The 15,852-nt window shown below is 42.3% G+C and overlaps 1 protein-coding gene across 2 annotated transcripts in view; it reads left to right on the top strand.

Moving 5' to 3' along the window:
* Positions 1 to 15,852, top strand: part of cntnap2a (contactin associated protein 2a) — a 319,293-nt gene that overhangs the window by 162,062 nt on the left and 141,379 nt on the right. For both annotated transcript variants that reach the window (XM_047568711.1, XM_047568712.1), the window contains exons 4-9: positions 359 to 506; positions 6,646 to 6,698; positions 7,554 to 7,704; positions 8,821 to 9,005; positions 12,858 to 13,001; positions 14,128 to 14,389. In XM_047568711.1, the coding sequence (XP_047424667.1) occupies positions 359 to 506; positions 6,646 to 6,698; positions 7,554 to 7,704; positions 8,821 to 9,005; positions 12,858 to 13,001; positions 14,128 to 14,389 (943 nt within the window). The remainder of the gene's footprint in view (positions 1 to 358; positions 507 to 6,645; positions 6,699 to 7,553; positions 7,705 to 8,820; positions 9,006 to 12,857; positions 13,002 to 14,127; positions 14,390 to 15,852) is intronic.

Below are 15,852 nucleotides of genomic sequence, written 5' to 3'. Positions count from 1 at the left end.
TTAGGAGGGATTTTTTTTTTTTTTTTGTTGCATCCACTTTGAGTTGAACAATATTCACTTTTCTTTTTAAATTACCTGCAGTTGGGAAGCCGTATGGTGGGCCTATCAGATGTGTGGACTCATTATTTTCTATTTTCTGTGAATATACAGCACACATTTAGGGCAGGATGTGGTGAATGGAACAAATACTTTTGTTCTAAATCCTGCAGCTCCTCGTTTGACTGCAGGCGTGCGGCTTCTTTGTATTCCATTTAATTGTGTCTTCGTGTGTGTGTGTGTGTGTGTGTGTGTGTGTGTGTGTGTGTGTGTGTGTGTGTGTGTGCGCTGCGTGCGCGTCTGCGTCTGTTTGTGTTCACAGGCCTTCTCTGGGAACTCCAACTCAGAAAGTGCCGTTCGCCACGAGCTACAGCCGGGAATCGTGGCTCGCTTCCTCAGGCTCGTCCCGCTAGACTGGAGCGAGGAGGGGCGCATCGGACTACGTATTGAAGTCTATGGATGCTCATACTGTGAGTAGACAATACTACATCTGTAACAAAGACACAACATCAAGACAATGAGCATATAATCAGGACTGTCTAAATCGGGCTGAAAATATACTACGTGTAAATGCGGCCAGTGGTATTACATACTGACTCTGTCCAGCTTTCAATGAGTACTTATGGATCCATGTGGAGAGCTTAATAATGGTTTGTCTGCTCCAGTCAAATTAAATGCAAACCCACATGGGCCTGGCCACATATATACACACACACACACACACACCAAAAAGAAAACTTCAATTTTCAGGAATATGCAAAGCACAGTTGCAGCCTGACAAACACACAGTACACAAATACACGATGTCTCCCGCTTTCTAACAAATGCATCATCGAGGGAACTGACTCTCTTGCAGGCTCTTTGCACTCATCCTATTAAAGGCTGCCAAATTGATTTTGATAACAAATTTCAATTAAGGCTCTGCATAAATTACTGCTGCGAGTGACACGCGTACATCTTTTCATTCTGGAGATGGAGCCGCGCGGCGCACGGACGCGATTGTGAGCGTGCGCGAGCGCAAGGGCGCTTGTTGCATTCCAGTCAGTCCTCAGCCCTTTGATTATATTTCCCTTGTTTCATTTCCTTCCCGTGTCAAAAGAAAAGCCAGTCGGTAAGGATAAGGATGACAAGATGTGCGATGCGCGCGCGCTCACACACACACACACACACAGATGCCCGTGGGTACACACAGAACAACGATGCAGCCATCCAGCCCAATTTAACTTGATACCCATCAGCTCTCACTGTACAAGTATACAACTGTACGTACTAACTTTAACCAGGAAACTGTTTCTACAGTGATAACTCTGTGCTTACATCAAGTCAGATTTTTTTTGCAGTTGCTTGAACTCTAAATTCTCTAACAGAACTAGTCTTAATAATCAAAATCAGGTGTGTTTTCGCTGTCAGCTGATATCAAGTTTTCTTAAACGTACAATTATTTAATTTGCTTCGGGCCACTTTAAACCGTGTCTTGCCGGTTCACCCTGATAACACAATACAGAACACACTAAAACAGGTTGGACACGGTGTGCTAATCAAAAGTTTGCACACACCTTCTCATTGAACCGAATGAACTTTTGACTGGTTGTGCACATTTTCATTTTACAGAAAACTGTATCTCTAACAGCTTGAGGCAGGAAGCAACCGGCGCAGATAAATTCATAATTGATGAGCAATATTTGCACTTACGTTTCCAAATACAGTGCGAACCGCATTATTCAAGCGACGCATGGCGAGATGTATTTCTCAGCTTTAGCAAAAGAAACGCAGGGACGATCAATAGCTTACACGACGCGGGGCTGGCTGTCAAGCACCAGCAGTTTGGTGAGATGTAAACAAAATTTGGCAGGACTGAGTAATATACCTGACACGCAGTCCAGACCTACAAAGTGCTTTCAGAAGTGGTTACCAGTTCACTTTAGACAAGAGAGAGAAGCTGGGAAAACGGGCAGGAGAGTCAGGTTCACTGTGTAGGACTGGCATCAGAACCATTGTCTTATTCTCAATGTTTCTACAGCAGGTTTGTTGAAAATCAGATTCTACTGGATCTTTTTTCTGAATTTGAATGTGTATAAACTGCATAGACTATGTATAAACTTAGTTTTTCACTTAAAATCACTTAAAATACTTTATGCATACATGATAATAAAGAAAAAGTAAACAGCAGACTGACGGATGAAGACGGATGAACCATGTTTTAAAGGGAGTTTTGAAGCTCAGTATGAGTAGCACTGGCCGCCATCATCTTGGCAGTGCCAAACTCCACCTAACTCTTAGTTATTTAAAAACTTGGAAAAGAACTGGAGCTGAGGTAGTCGTTTGATGCTTAGGCAGACTGCTAGCTCCCTGTGCAACAACCAACCTGTCAGTCAAAATGTCCACACCTTTAATCATGCAATACTTTAAGTCTTGATATAATTTAAATGTTTCAGTAATGTAAAAAATCACCGTCCCCGTACAGTTGTCATGAACAGATAAAAGAGTTAGAGTTTTTCCTTGTACCAGCCTCCAAACGTGTTTATTTCTGCTGTAAAGTTAGACATTCAACATGGAGGTTTATGAAGGTTTCACTCATTTTAGGAGCCTGCCTCAAGTGGCCTTTCGAGGAACTGCAGCATAAATATGAGAGGCAGGTAGAAAAGCAGACTAACCATTTGGTAAACTGTTTCAGGTAAACTATTAAATAACGTGTGCATTTGTAAGCCCAAATTAGCCCAGAGACAGACAACAATTATACCTGCGATGCTTTGACATCTGTCAGATGATGAATACATAAGTAAACATATGAATGACGGATATCAGCGATAACAAGGACACAGAGATGTACACTGTACACCCTGGTCAGGTGCATCATCTTTTCGAATTTTTTTAGTCAGCTGCATGCCACTTCTCCTTCCCTCAGAATTCATTGAGAAAATGAGAGCTCACATGTTTGTCCGTTCATCTACCCAGTCCTTCACTCCCTCGCACTCAGACTCTCGTAAATGTTGTCAGCCTGAAGATGAAAGATGGGAGAAGTACGGTGTCGGGCGGTGACAAAAAAAAAAAAGAGGATAAAAGAAGGAAGCACAAAAGAAAAGTAGTAGGAGGAGAAGGAGGCGGATAAATATAGACGTTATGTTCCCGGCATAAACACCAAATCTGTTGGTCGTACATAATCATTTTGGGGGTTTTGGAAATGTATGATAATTAAACGGCGATGCCATATTATGACTCAGTGTAAACTGTGGAAGAGGCGATGTATATGTGTGCGTGGGGGTCTGTGCCAGAACTAGAGGAAGTCATGTGCCACCGTGCTGTGGAATTTATATGCTCATTTCCATTTGATTAACATAGGATCAACAGAAAATCAATTATTTCAGAGATGAGTCAGGAAATAGTACAGTCGGTGCGCGAGAGACAGGGGAGTCAGACGGAAGCAGAGAGAACAAATCTAATTTTCCACGTAAACGCGATCGCTGTCATGCAAGCAAGATTTCAAAAGGTTGCGAACGCATCACAGCTGACTCCCAACCTGTGGCCTACTTATGCCAACTGACTAAAATCCGTTGTCAGGATGATGTATCACTATCATCATGTGCCGCGTAGTCATGTAGATTATGTTTATGGATAGCATCTATTCCTGGAGCAGGACTGGGGCCAAGCACATAAAAAAAGCTACAAAAAGCACCATTATGGCTTCCTCACTCACGGGTGCAATAAGTGTGGGGGGAAAAGTGCAGCGCTGCAGCTACAAATCGCTTTCATTACGGGTAAGTCGTTCGATTATCCAGCAACTTAAACAAAAGCAAGGACAAGCTGTCAAAGTGAGCTTAAAGTGATGTGAAAAATGCATTTAATTTCTAATTATGCGAACAGCAAACAGGTTTTCTTGGTGCAGGTGTGCCACGCTGAGGGTGACCTGCTTTGGTTTGAGCAAGCCGCCTAATTGGCAGCTTGTGCGGCGGCATTTGTTGCCATGGATACTGTTAAAGCCCACGACTGTTACATGGCGTTAACTGCACTTTGACTCACCTCGACGTGATGCAGGTGGCATCTCTGTGGCGCGCCTTCACACTAGCTGATCAGTTGGAATAATAATAATAAGCAGGAGGCTACGCTTTATAACACACCTATAATATTCAGGTTTTTTTTTTTTTTGCTCCTGTGCAACTCATTTAAGCAGACTCTATTAATCTAAAGGTCAGGATTATAAATAATACGCTGTAGAATCCAAACCTTTCAGTTCAGCTCTCTGTGTAATTATATATGCCTCAAATAGCTATCACATGACAAGACGGTGAAAAACACACGTGGTAATCCCGATGTTTCAGACTCTGTATCCTTTATTTGACATGAAATCTAAATTGTGTGTCGGCATTGTGGAATCAGAGGCATAAAATGTAACAGAACAGCGTTGGTGTCCAGTCTGATGTGCATGAGTGCCCCAGAGATGCAGCCGTGTTCTTACAACTTATTTGCTGACGTGACCACCTGAATGCCAAGCGTTTTGTGCACATGACATGTTGTAACCATGAGTTCCAGTATCCTCCTTGGTGTTCACTATTCAGTCAGCAGATTCATTCTACTCCTATTAGCTCAGAGTTACCCTGCTCTTTGTTTTTTCTTTGATTTTTCTTTTTTTTTTTTTATTGAGTTGTTTTGTATCTTGCCTAAATTGCTTACCTGCATGTGGACATTAGTTGATTATCTAAAGCTCCACATATCGAGCTTTCCTCAATGTCTCCATCACCGAATCCCTGGCGGCAGGTAACAAACCGAACATGTTACGGAAGCAAGACAGCCCTGAAGCCGGCTGCTTCTCTTATGCAGACATCAGTTCAGCTCCGTGACTGCCTCTGCTGCTGGCTTAACAGCGGAACAGCAATCTCCACTGTTTTTGTGCGTTTCATACAGGCAGAATAACAACTCAACAGTCCCGCCTTGAACAGAGTGTACAAAAGAGACTAATGGATCTCTTTCCCTCTGTCATCCGGCGGTCTGCAGGTGGTAGAGAAAGCTGCCCATCCTCTATGAATTCTCCCTCCTGACATCAGGAACGCTGAAAAGCCTTTTCTGCATTATCTTAAAGAAAAAAGAAAAAAAAAAAAAAAAAATTGGAAACCTGTCAAATACCCCCACTGCCTGCACCATAAAAGTGACAGGAGAAGGAACCAAATGAAGTGATGGCAGCGAGTGGAAACTAAAGACAGAAATAAAAGCAACGAAATGGGGAAAGGTAAAAAGTGGGAAGAGGGAACAGTTTTTGAACGGGAGAGAAGGAGTGAGAACGGCCTGACGGCATGATCGACTTTACTATTAGAAGCAGGAAGTCAACTAGTCGCCAAGAATAACAACGCAGACTCCGAGAAGAAAGGCGAAGAGCCCGGTGGGTCATGTCAGCAAACTAGCAGTAATAGAAATAATTCACTAAGGATGAAGCCAGTTCTACTGTGACATGCAGAATATGTAAATCAGTCCTGAAGTACAACAGAAGCACTACTGCAATGCTACATTATATTATTCTTAAAACACATTGTGAAGTGCTATTAAATGCTGTTGACGTCTCAGATTTATATGGACTAAACATACCTGCAGCGCACGGATGTGTGTTCAGGTCAAAAAAATAGATTTCACCGTTGCAAACCATTACTTCCTACTTTGTTTTTCCATGTGACGTCAACTACACCGCACATTAGTCCACTTTCAAAAAAATCGTTCAACCCCTACTATGTGCGCTCTCCTCCACTTTCTCCAGCTAATCATATCACACACGCACGCTCTCCACTAACCACTTTAAAAGCTGGGGTGATGATAGTAAGATTGAATCGTTGCCTCCAGCTCCCAGGCACTTTATTTCTCTGCTTGAGATCTTAAAGTCTGCCTCACTCAGTTGCTTGTCTTCCTTTTAGGAGGCGGTCACGTGTACATTTTTAACATGATCCGTATATAGTTCCTGTATAAGTTAACGATACATCTACAGCCACTGCACCGTACAGGTGTCAGTGTCCGCTACCTGTCCATACAGCACCACTGTTCAGCACTAGTGCCTGTTTGTCCAAATGTTTTTCCTTAGACGTTTTTTTTTTTTGGACTCGTCAAAGTAGTAAAACCACAGGTGGCGAATAACATTAACAATGAACTCTTCTATTCAAGTCTCCCAGTCGGCCTTGACGGTCTGTCTGTGAGTCAGCGTGTACAGACAGAGAGGAGAGATGAGCTAAATTAAATTCAGCCAACAACACTTTCATTATCTACACCTGTTTTTTTTTTCCAGATTGTGGCATGTCGCTCCATTTCTTCTGTGAAAAGGGTATATTGGATGACAATTCTTAATGCACAAACCTCCCCCACATGCAGATGGTGATATTACAGCTTGTAATTATGTTTTCGGTTCGATATTAAATTTCAACAGTCTCTTTATGTTCATATATTATTTGTACACCTGTGTCAGCTTTCTTGTACGACTGTTGCTGTTGTGTGGATTGTCGTGTGCGCGCGCGCTGTTTGTTGCAAGGACTTTGTAATTAAACCATGCCTGCAGTTGTAATTTATTTTATTCACGCAAATCCCTTCCGACCTCGCCTCCTCTCTGTCTCTTCCTGTCCCTGCCTTCCTATCTTGTAGGGTCGGACGTCATCAACTTCGATGGGCAGGGTGTGATCTCATATCGTTTCAAGGTACTATGTTGTTTTGACTAATAATCAGTATATATTTGTGTGGATTTTTGTTTATCACAGTTGACGGGCCAAAAATCAACATGGCCGCCTTTAATCACATAGCATTTTTACGGAAAGAATCTTGTGAATATTATATATGCAATTGAGTAAATTGAAATAGAAAGTTATTTAGGAATATATAATAGTAACACTGTTGATATCCAATAAACCTACACTTGGCTCACACACTACTTTATATTAAATAACTAAGAAAGAGCAGGAAGAACATACCTTGGAGCAGGTCATGTGACCTGGATTTAACACACTTCCTGGAGAGGTGGAGTGTAATGTGTTTGTAATGGGTAACTCAGCTGAAAGTGATTTCTCGGACACAGATGCGTTTTATTTTCAATATGAAATTTGATGTAGTGCCAAAAAAAAGGAATAACAGTCGTGATTATCTCAACTTAACAAAAGGAACACAGTCAAAACAAATATTGAAAAGCTCATTTTATTATTGTTTGGCTAATTAGAAGGTGGTTCTTATTAAATTCGGACAGTTATTCAGCCATTTTTTTTATTAATAAGTGATTGTTTCAATAATAAATAATTCTGCATTTTGTAAAGACGTGATGATAATGAACATAAAAAAAAAACATTATTTTTGTTTCCTTTAATAAATATCTATGCAACATACATATATCCCATGGACTTTGAAAGTCCCCCAGTTATATAATTGACCCTAAACTTCCGCTTACCTCTCAACAAACAGCAACATAACACAACGGCAAATAAACCATGTGGTGTCATTTGAAAAACGGGCCACCTGCGGTGTAAACCTCGGGTTTATTTTGGTGTTCGTTATCATGCGCGCAGGTGAAGAAAATGAAAATCATCAAGGATGTGATCGCGCTGAGGTTTAAAACATCAGAAAGCGAAGGTGTGATTCTCCACGGGGAGGGCCAGCAGGGAGACTACATCACCCTGGAGCTACGCAAGGCCAGACTTCTGCTGCAGATAAACCTGGGTGGGTAACAAAAGCTTTTACTTCGACAAAGAAACAAAAGAACGTTTCCCCTGATGCGGACTGTCCTTCACAAACATTTTAGCAGTACTCTATCAATTAACTCTTGACATGGGCTGCTTTCACTGAAGAAACTTTCACAGTTTTGATCATTTGAATGATCTCAGTTAATTTCAGCCACAGGCACCAAGGTCTAAATTATTTCAAGGACAAATTATTTTAGGCCTGAAAAGTCTCCGCTAATGGGATATAGTGCATCTCAAAAGTAGAGGAATTTTGGGTACGGGTCTTCCGATGCTGAATACTTCTGACTCGTCAAGTACAGGCAGCGTTTTATCACCAGAAAAACAAAAGAGTTTTCTCCCTTTATTTTAAGCTGGTATTAGCAGCAAGTCTTTATTTCTAATTCCCTCTGTTTGATTTTATTGGGCATATTTCAGCACAAGCTTGGTTTTGATCTGCTCCGTTTACGTTGTTAAAGTTGCTGCATTATGCTTTTAATTCAGACCGGACACTTACAGTAATTGCTTCAGATTAAGAACCCTCCAGCTTTTATTGTGAAACATTTGCATGCATACCATACGCGGCAAGACGAAGACGAGGGATTAAAGGACTTCAAAGCAGAATGGAGCAGAATGAATGAATTAATGAGTGAAATGCCACCACTTCGTTAACCCTGAATAACAAGCAAATGTTTTTTTCATATACATAAATATTCTCTTAAACGGTGCGGCACAGTATTGCCAAGCCGTTCCCTGATATGTAAGAAGAACGATACCATCGTTACACACTTGGTAACCTTGTGATGATTTCTTACTACAGCTCATGTGCTATGAATTCGTATCAGCCTGTAAACTTGTGTATATTTTAAGCTCGTGAATAACCATGATAAACACATTTAGGATGTTAGCCAAATGTGTCTGTGGTCAGGTTGCCTGTTTTGGTGAGTCTTTGCCAGAGACAGCTCTAATGAATGTCATGTTCACCCTCTCCGTATTGAACTCTTTCATACATATTTATTTATATTCATACATATTTTACCAGGCGCAACTTAATTATTTAATGTTTGGTTTCTTTACCGCGTGTCTTTAAACTTTCATCATCACATGCTTGTCACAGGTAGCAACCAGTACGGCTCCATCCTCGGCCACACCTCCGTGACCACCGGCAGCCTCCTGGACGACAACCACTGGCACTCCGTGGTGATCGAACGCTACCGCCGCAACGTGAACTTCACCTTGGACAGACACACCCAGCACTTCCGCACCAACGGGGAGTTTGACCACCTCGATTTGGACTACGAGGTGAGGAGTGAAGCGCGACGAGGCTGCGCTGTCTCCCTCACCCGAATAACACGGAGTTCATGCGCTGACAGACGGAGGTGACGACAGGGAAAAGTGCCACATGTGCATCTGCAGCAAGCATGTTTCTGCATAAATACACACAACATCTCATTGTAATACAATCAGCTTGACATCATGTTAATAAAAACCCAGCTCCGGCGTCCAAATGAGTCAACAGATGTAGGCAGTCATGGGTGAGTTAACGTATAAAAAAGAGCTGGTGGACCATGGGAGGAGTGAATATCTGAAATGTCAGTTGGTTTATTCAGCTGTCTCAGCTTTGACTAAGACATGTGACACCACGTCAGACAAGAGCATCTGGCTGTTATACAGATGACTGGCTACTGTACAAAGAACAAACAGACTTGCTGTAGTTGCTCTGCCCCTGTATAGCTGTTAATTGTTAACAGTGCAGCGTCTGTGGAGGACCCTGCTCCTCTAGCAGATAATCACAGTGTGCATTTCATTAGGCAAACTCTCAATTCACTTTACAGAAGCCAACATTTAAGTTCATTTAGCCTCGTGTAGCGCACGAGGCCCGGTTTTCCTGATTGCCCAAAGCCGGCTGTAAACCGCAAACCGAGTTCTTACGCGCAGATCAGCCACAACATTAAAATCACCTGCCTAATATTCTGCGTGCCTCCAAAACAGCTGTGACTCATCAGAGACTGACCGCGGGCCTTCCGAGTGTGTCCCGTGGTGTCTGATTTAAGTCGAGCCCCTGCACATGTGTTGTGTTTTTCTCTGTCGGTTGTGCTTCCTATTTTTAAAAAAAGATTGTTATGAACAATAAAAAAAAAAATGCTACTTTAAATATTAATTAAAGGGATTAGGATAGACTATATAACAAAGACATTAATGAATGTTAGTTCATAGATTGCCACTAATAGGTTTTATGTCCTTAGGTGAACATTTCCTTCTCATTCATATTTTATGTTATTTTTCATTTGTTTAATTCAAAGCTTATCTGGGGAGTTCTCCTCACGCACGTCATAAACCCTCCCCATAAAGCAGGCTGCTTTGTATTCGTGCTGCAGAGAGCGGACTTGGGCAGACGTGCGCTTCATTAATGTTTGAGATGTTGTTGTATTTTGGAACTTAATGATGGAGGTGAAAAAGTGAAAGTTTTTGATTTGGGCGCTTGGGCTGCACTGTACATGAGCACTGGATGCTATAACTGATAATGTGAGCGGTCTTCAGATACAGTCTGATTCCTGCCGAACAGCTGGAAGCCTTGACAGGGTCGTGTGATGATTTCAAGCCTGAGCTTTATTTATTCATTTTCCATTTCTGCAGATTATCGCCGATTGTTAAAGCACGTTACCTGGCCTGAAACGCTTTACTGACTTGCAACTGCATTTAAACTGCTCATCGCTGGTGCTACAGTACGTTGATACTATACAGGAAATTAGATATTGGTTTTGCACTGCGCTGGTTAATGCTAATCCATAAAACTCCCATAATTAATGTCACCTGCTAATGGAAAGCAAAGGCCTCAGCTAATAATACTTAAAGCAGGAAATTGAATGTGGAATGCGTACGGTTATGAAAAGGACTTGTGAGTATTTATTTGTGTGCGAATCCATATGTGCATGTGTTTGTGTTTGTATTGATGTGTGTGCGTGTGTGAGCGGGTGACCTTTACCAGGCATTGCTGATATGGCTGATCTATCCCAGTGTTAAGCAGGGTACTGTGAAATGGGGCAGGACAAACCACAGTCCAATTAAGCTGAAGCTGTTGAATTAAGGGATCTTCAGGGAAATCTATACAACAGGGTGTTTGAGGAGGCTGTGTGTGTAGTATGCGTCAGTGGCGAGCCCTGAATGGATCCTGGCAGCGTTATTGCCTGACTAAGCCTCCCAGCAGGTCTGCGAAATTGTGACCAGCTTTTAGTGAAAGTGTACTACTCCATGTGGTCCGCATGCTCCGTCTTGCTCGCGCGTGCGTCTTTGTGCCCGTGTTCGAGCGCGGCCGCGTGTCTTTAGCTCCCATTTAGGCCCATAGACTAAATATCCGGGTGCATTCGTGTCTACCCTTGGCAGTAATTACTAAGGCTACTGAAGCGTCACCGCAGACACTTACATCAACACAGAAAACAACACACATGCACGCAGACAGACAGACAGACAGACAGACAGACATATCGAATGGTAATTGCACACCGCCCTCCATCATCTCGGCTTCCTCCAGGGCTCAGAGCTGCGTCTGAAAGAAGAGAAAAACACACGCACAAATGTAGAAAAATAAGAAATTCAGTTTACTTTTTCATCAGTCCTTCGGCGCTTCTCGCCAGATGCTTAGTTATTAGCCTCCATCGCCTCCCCTCGAACCTCACATAAATCACTGTCCTCTCTGTTCCTTCAGTGTTTTCTCACGGTGCGTCTCTGTCTGTGGTCACATACATGAGTGAATGCTGTATGTGCACTACCAGTCAAACGCCTGCGCACACCTTCAAATGTCTCCACACTAATTTCTCTGTATTTGGTTAAATCTGGATTCTGTTAAATTTGTCATAAAAGAAAAGTTTGGGATTTAATTTGGCCTCATCGCTTGTACACAAAATCAGAATGAATCAGACCTCGTTTATTAAATTTCTAATCATGCTTACTGTGACCAAAATTATCACAGTTATCATGAATGTCACGGTATTGGTGAAAATCATTATCATTATTATTATTATCATCTGACTGAGACACACACACATTAACGTCATATGAAAACCAAACACATTTCAATGTTTCCTTTGGGATGTGTTTTTAACACGGAACGTTTTCTTCTCAAATTTACCAGATCTAGGTTGGACTTCCTGTTAGTTGTATATTCATATTCAACGGACCAAACATGCATAATTAAGTGGCAGCATTCACACACGGCAGAAACACATGTTGCTCTGCTGCTGTTCGTGTTGTGTCAATAACCTGTATTTTTACAGTATTAAATATTTTGTGCGGTAATCAGACACGGTTTTAATGATAATAAAATTTGAAACAGTAATACTAACTGTGGGGAATTTTACCACGCTTTATCATAATACCGGTAAACATTAACTTCCTAGTTCCGCTATAAATGTCCGAAAATGAACATATGTAAATTAGATCTCTCTCAAGATGTTTTGTTGTGTTATTCATTATTTCTTCTCAAGAAAATGGAGCATTCTTGACTAGATACTCAGTCATAAAGAGATTTTTTCTTTTGAGTGGAAGTGATTTTCATTGCATACATTTCTTTAATATCCTTCTGAGAAAAGTTTGGACGTCATTATTATTCTCTTCACTGTCACTGCCACCTTTTACCTTTGGATGCTGGCAGTCAGCCGCAGTTTCTGAACTCTGAACTCTCCATCAACTCTGAGCCACGTGCGAGCCCCTCTGTGCATGAGTGAACATCGAAATGACAACCGGTCGCCTGAGAAACTTTCAGGCGCCGCGTTCTTTCAATATTGATGTGAGCGTACTTCTGCGACGGCTGACTGTTGACACTTTAATGTGGTATTCATAATTTGATCTCAAATAGATTTTACGCAAGCGCAGAGCCTGAAGAACAAATATCTAATATTCCTCTTTAGATATTTGAATGCCGGACTTTGTATTCTATTCACCTATCAGGGTCTATCTAGAGAATTCAGAAAAGACAATTTAATAGTACTTTTATGTCTTTTACTCCCCAGATGTAAGGCTCTCTACCAGCTTAGTAGCAGTAATTAAAAGGAGTTGCAAGGGAAGGGAATTAAATGGAAACTAATTCTTAATAAGCCATTTTACAACTTTCGATCTCTCCTTATCTCTGTGCCCTCTGTCTCTTTCTCTCTCCAGTTAAGTTTTGGGGGGATGCCGTACAGTGGGAAGCCCGTGGGAGGAGGAAGGAAGAACTTTAAGGGCTGCATGGAGAGCATCAACTACAATGGAGACAACATAACAGACCTGGCCCGGCGAAAGAAGCTCGACACCTCCAGCTTTGTAAGAAAAATTCTTATTATCAGGAGGCAATTCATTCATGTGCACAGTAGGGTCACACAGTTATGTGTGACGTGGCCGGCTAGTTGACATGCTACTCAACCTTAAAAAAATCCAAAGTCGTTCAACCCCTGCTGCACATACACCACGCAGTTTGAAACAACACTGATAAAATCTGTTGTTTACTGAATATTCTCATTATTGTCACACTGATTCTTGTATTTGACCCAAATGTGCGGAGATTACCCACTGCACCACAAGGGTTTAACAGATTCATAATTAATCAGATACAACTGACCTGTCAGTGGCCTCTCCATGTGTTTGCCTCCTGTCTTCGCGCTCCCTGTTGTTATCATGGCTGCTGTTTCACTGCAACCCACAAAGACAGAAGTTCGCCGCAGTGGCAGTTTCTTTTCGATGGCGGCACAAGGAGCATATTAAATGCCTAGTTTCTCCTCATCAAATGCACCACGCTCTGGATGGCTGCTGGTTGTAACTTCAGCACATTAAGTGTTTTCCCGTCCTTTAAATTAGTCACCGAGCAGTCGCTGATAGACTTGGATCTCTCGCCCCCGCCCCTCACACAACCGCGGACGGCAAGTGTGTCTCGTTCGATCTCTGGTGAACTGATTGAACAAATGGAGGCACTAATCAAGTTCATTAAAGCTGCACCTCTAATTCTCTCTGATGACTCACAGAGCCATTCATTTCTAATCAAAACAGATCCGCTCTAGGATTTTAGAAAGACTCGCGCGCACAAGCGCAATCAGGAATCATCTATAGATTGTAAGGCAGCTCAGTAATGTGTGTTTGCTAATGATTTGATTAAGAGCACAAGGTTGGAAGAGCTCAGTGGTAATTAGTGTCTATATTCCACAATAGTGTTTGTTTTTCTCCTGCACACAAATATCTCCTGTTGAACCTAAGCTACAGAGAAGGTTTTTTGATGTGAACGAGTATCGTCACGATTTTAATCCAACTTCACAGGATAGGAACAGCTGTAGGTAAACAAGTGGATGTAGATGTAGGTAAATAAGAAAAGCCACAATATACAACTTCACATTCACGATATCAGCACTGTTTTTGACCAGTTAACCTTCCTACTATCTCTCAATCTGTGTCCTAACAGCGGAACCTGTCCTTCTCTTGCGTGGAGACCCACTCCTTCCCAGTGTTTTTCAATGCAACCAGCTTCCTTCAGCTGCCAGGTCGGGCCAATCACGACGTCATATCGGTGGGCTTCCAGTTTCGAACGTGGAACTCCAACGGACTCCTGCTCTTCAGCAATCTTGATGACGGCACGCTGGAGGTCTCCCTTGAGGACGGCAAGATTAAGGTTCATGTCAACGTGTCCAGGGCGTCCAGAAACTACTTGGTGGACCTATTATCAGGTGAGTTTGACCTCAGATGCAATGGCATTAAGAGACATCATGCAACTTAAATAAAAGGTCATGTTTATTTCACACACTGGGAAACAAGACATTTTATTCATTTCAAGATGCAGAAGTATAATCGACAAATAAATAATGAGGTAGAATGAAAGTGATGCCACGATTTATATATTGAAAATTATTAGGGAAAATGATTACACCCACTTTATTAGGTACACCTGTTCAATTGCTTGTTAACACGTATAGTTAATCAGCCAATCACATGGCTGCAATTCAATACATTTGGGCATGTAGAGGTGATCAAGACAACTTGCTGAAGTTCAAAACCGAGCATCAGAATGTTGATGAAAGGGTATTAAAGTGACTTTGGACGTGGTGTGGTTGTTGGTGTCAGACGTATTTAAGAAACTGCTGTTCTACTGGGATTTTCACGCACAGCCATCTCTGGGGTTTATAGACAATGGTCCGAATCAGATAAAATATCCAGTGAGGGGCAGCTGTGTGGACGAAAATGCCTTGTTGATGTGAGAGGTCTGAGGAGGTTGGGCAGACTGGTTGGAGATAACAGAAAAGCAACAGTAACTCAAAAAAACACTCGTTACAACCAAGGAATGCAGAATACCGTCTCTGAACGGACAACACGTCCAACCCTGAAGAAGATGGGCTACAGCAGCAGAAGACCACACATGGTGCCACTCCTGTCAGCTAAGAACAGGAAACTGAGAGTACAGTTTGCACAGGCTCACCAACACAGGACAATACAAGATTGGAAAAAACGTCGCCTGGTCTGACGAGTCTTGGTTTCAGGTGCGACGTTCGGATGGCAGGATCAGAATTTGGCGTCAACAACATGGAAGCATGGATCCATCCTGCCTTGTATCAACAGTTCAGGCTGCTGCTGGTGGCGTAAAAGTGTGGGGGTTATTTTCCTGGCACACTTTGGGCCCTTTAGTACAAACTGAGCATGGTTTAAATGCCACAGCCTACCTGAGTATTGTTGCTGACCGTGTCCATCCCTTCATGACCAAAGTGTACCCATCTACTGACGGCTACTTCCAGCAGGATAATGCACCATGTCACAAAGCTGAAACAGCAGATCTCAACCCAAAAGAGCACCTTTGGGATGTGGTGGAACGGGAGATTGGCATCATAGATGTTCAGCCGACAAATCTGCAGCAACAGCGTGATGCTATCATGTCAATATTGACCAGAGTCTCTGAGGAATGTTTCCAATACCTTGTTGAAGACTTAAGGCAGTTCTGAAGGCAAAAGGGGGTCCAGCCGTTTACTAGAAAGGTGTACCTAATAAAGTGGCTGAGTGGGTGTAGATGCCTGTCTCATATGCTGGTGGTACAGTCAATTGTAATCTGCATTTTCCAGAAGCTAATTTTAACTTCTACATATTACTATCTCAGTTTATCCAGCTCTTTTCCAACTTGTCCAACATCTAAGATCTTCTCATT

This window comes from Mugil cephalus, chromosome 18 (assembly GCF_022458985.1).
Source record: "Mugil cephalus isolate CIBA_MC_2020 chromosome 18, CIBA_Mcephalus_1.1, whole genome shotgun sequence".
Lineage (NCBI taxonomy): Eukaryota > Metazoa > Chordata > Actinopteri > Mugiliformes > Mugilidae > Mugil > Mugil cephalus.
Note: the sequence above shows the minus strand (reverse complement) of the source record. Positions and strands in the feature narration are given on the sequence as shown.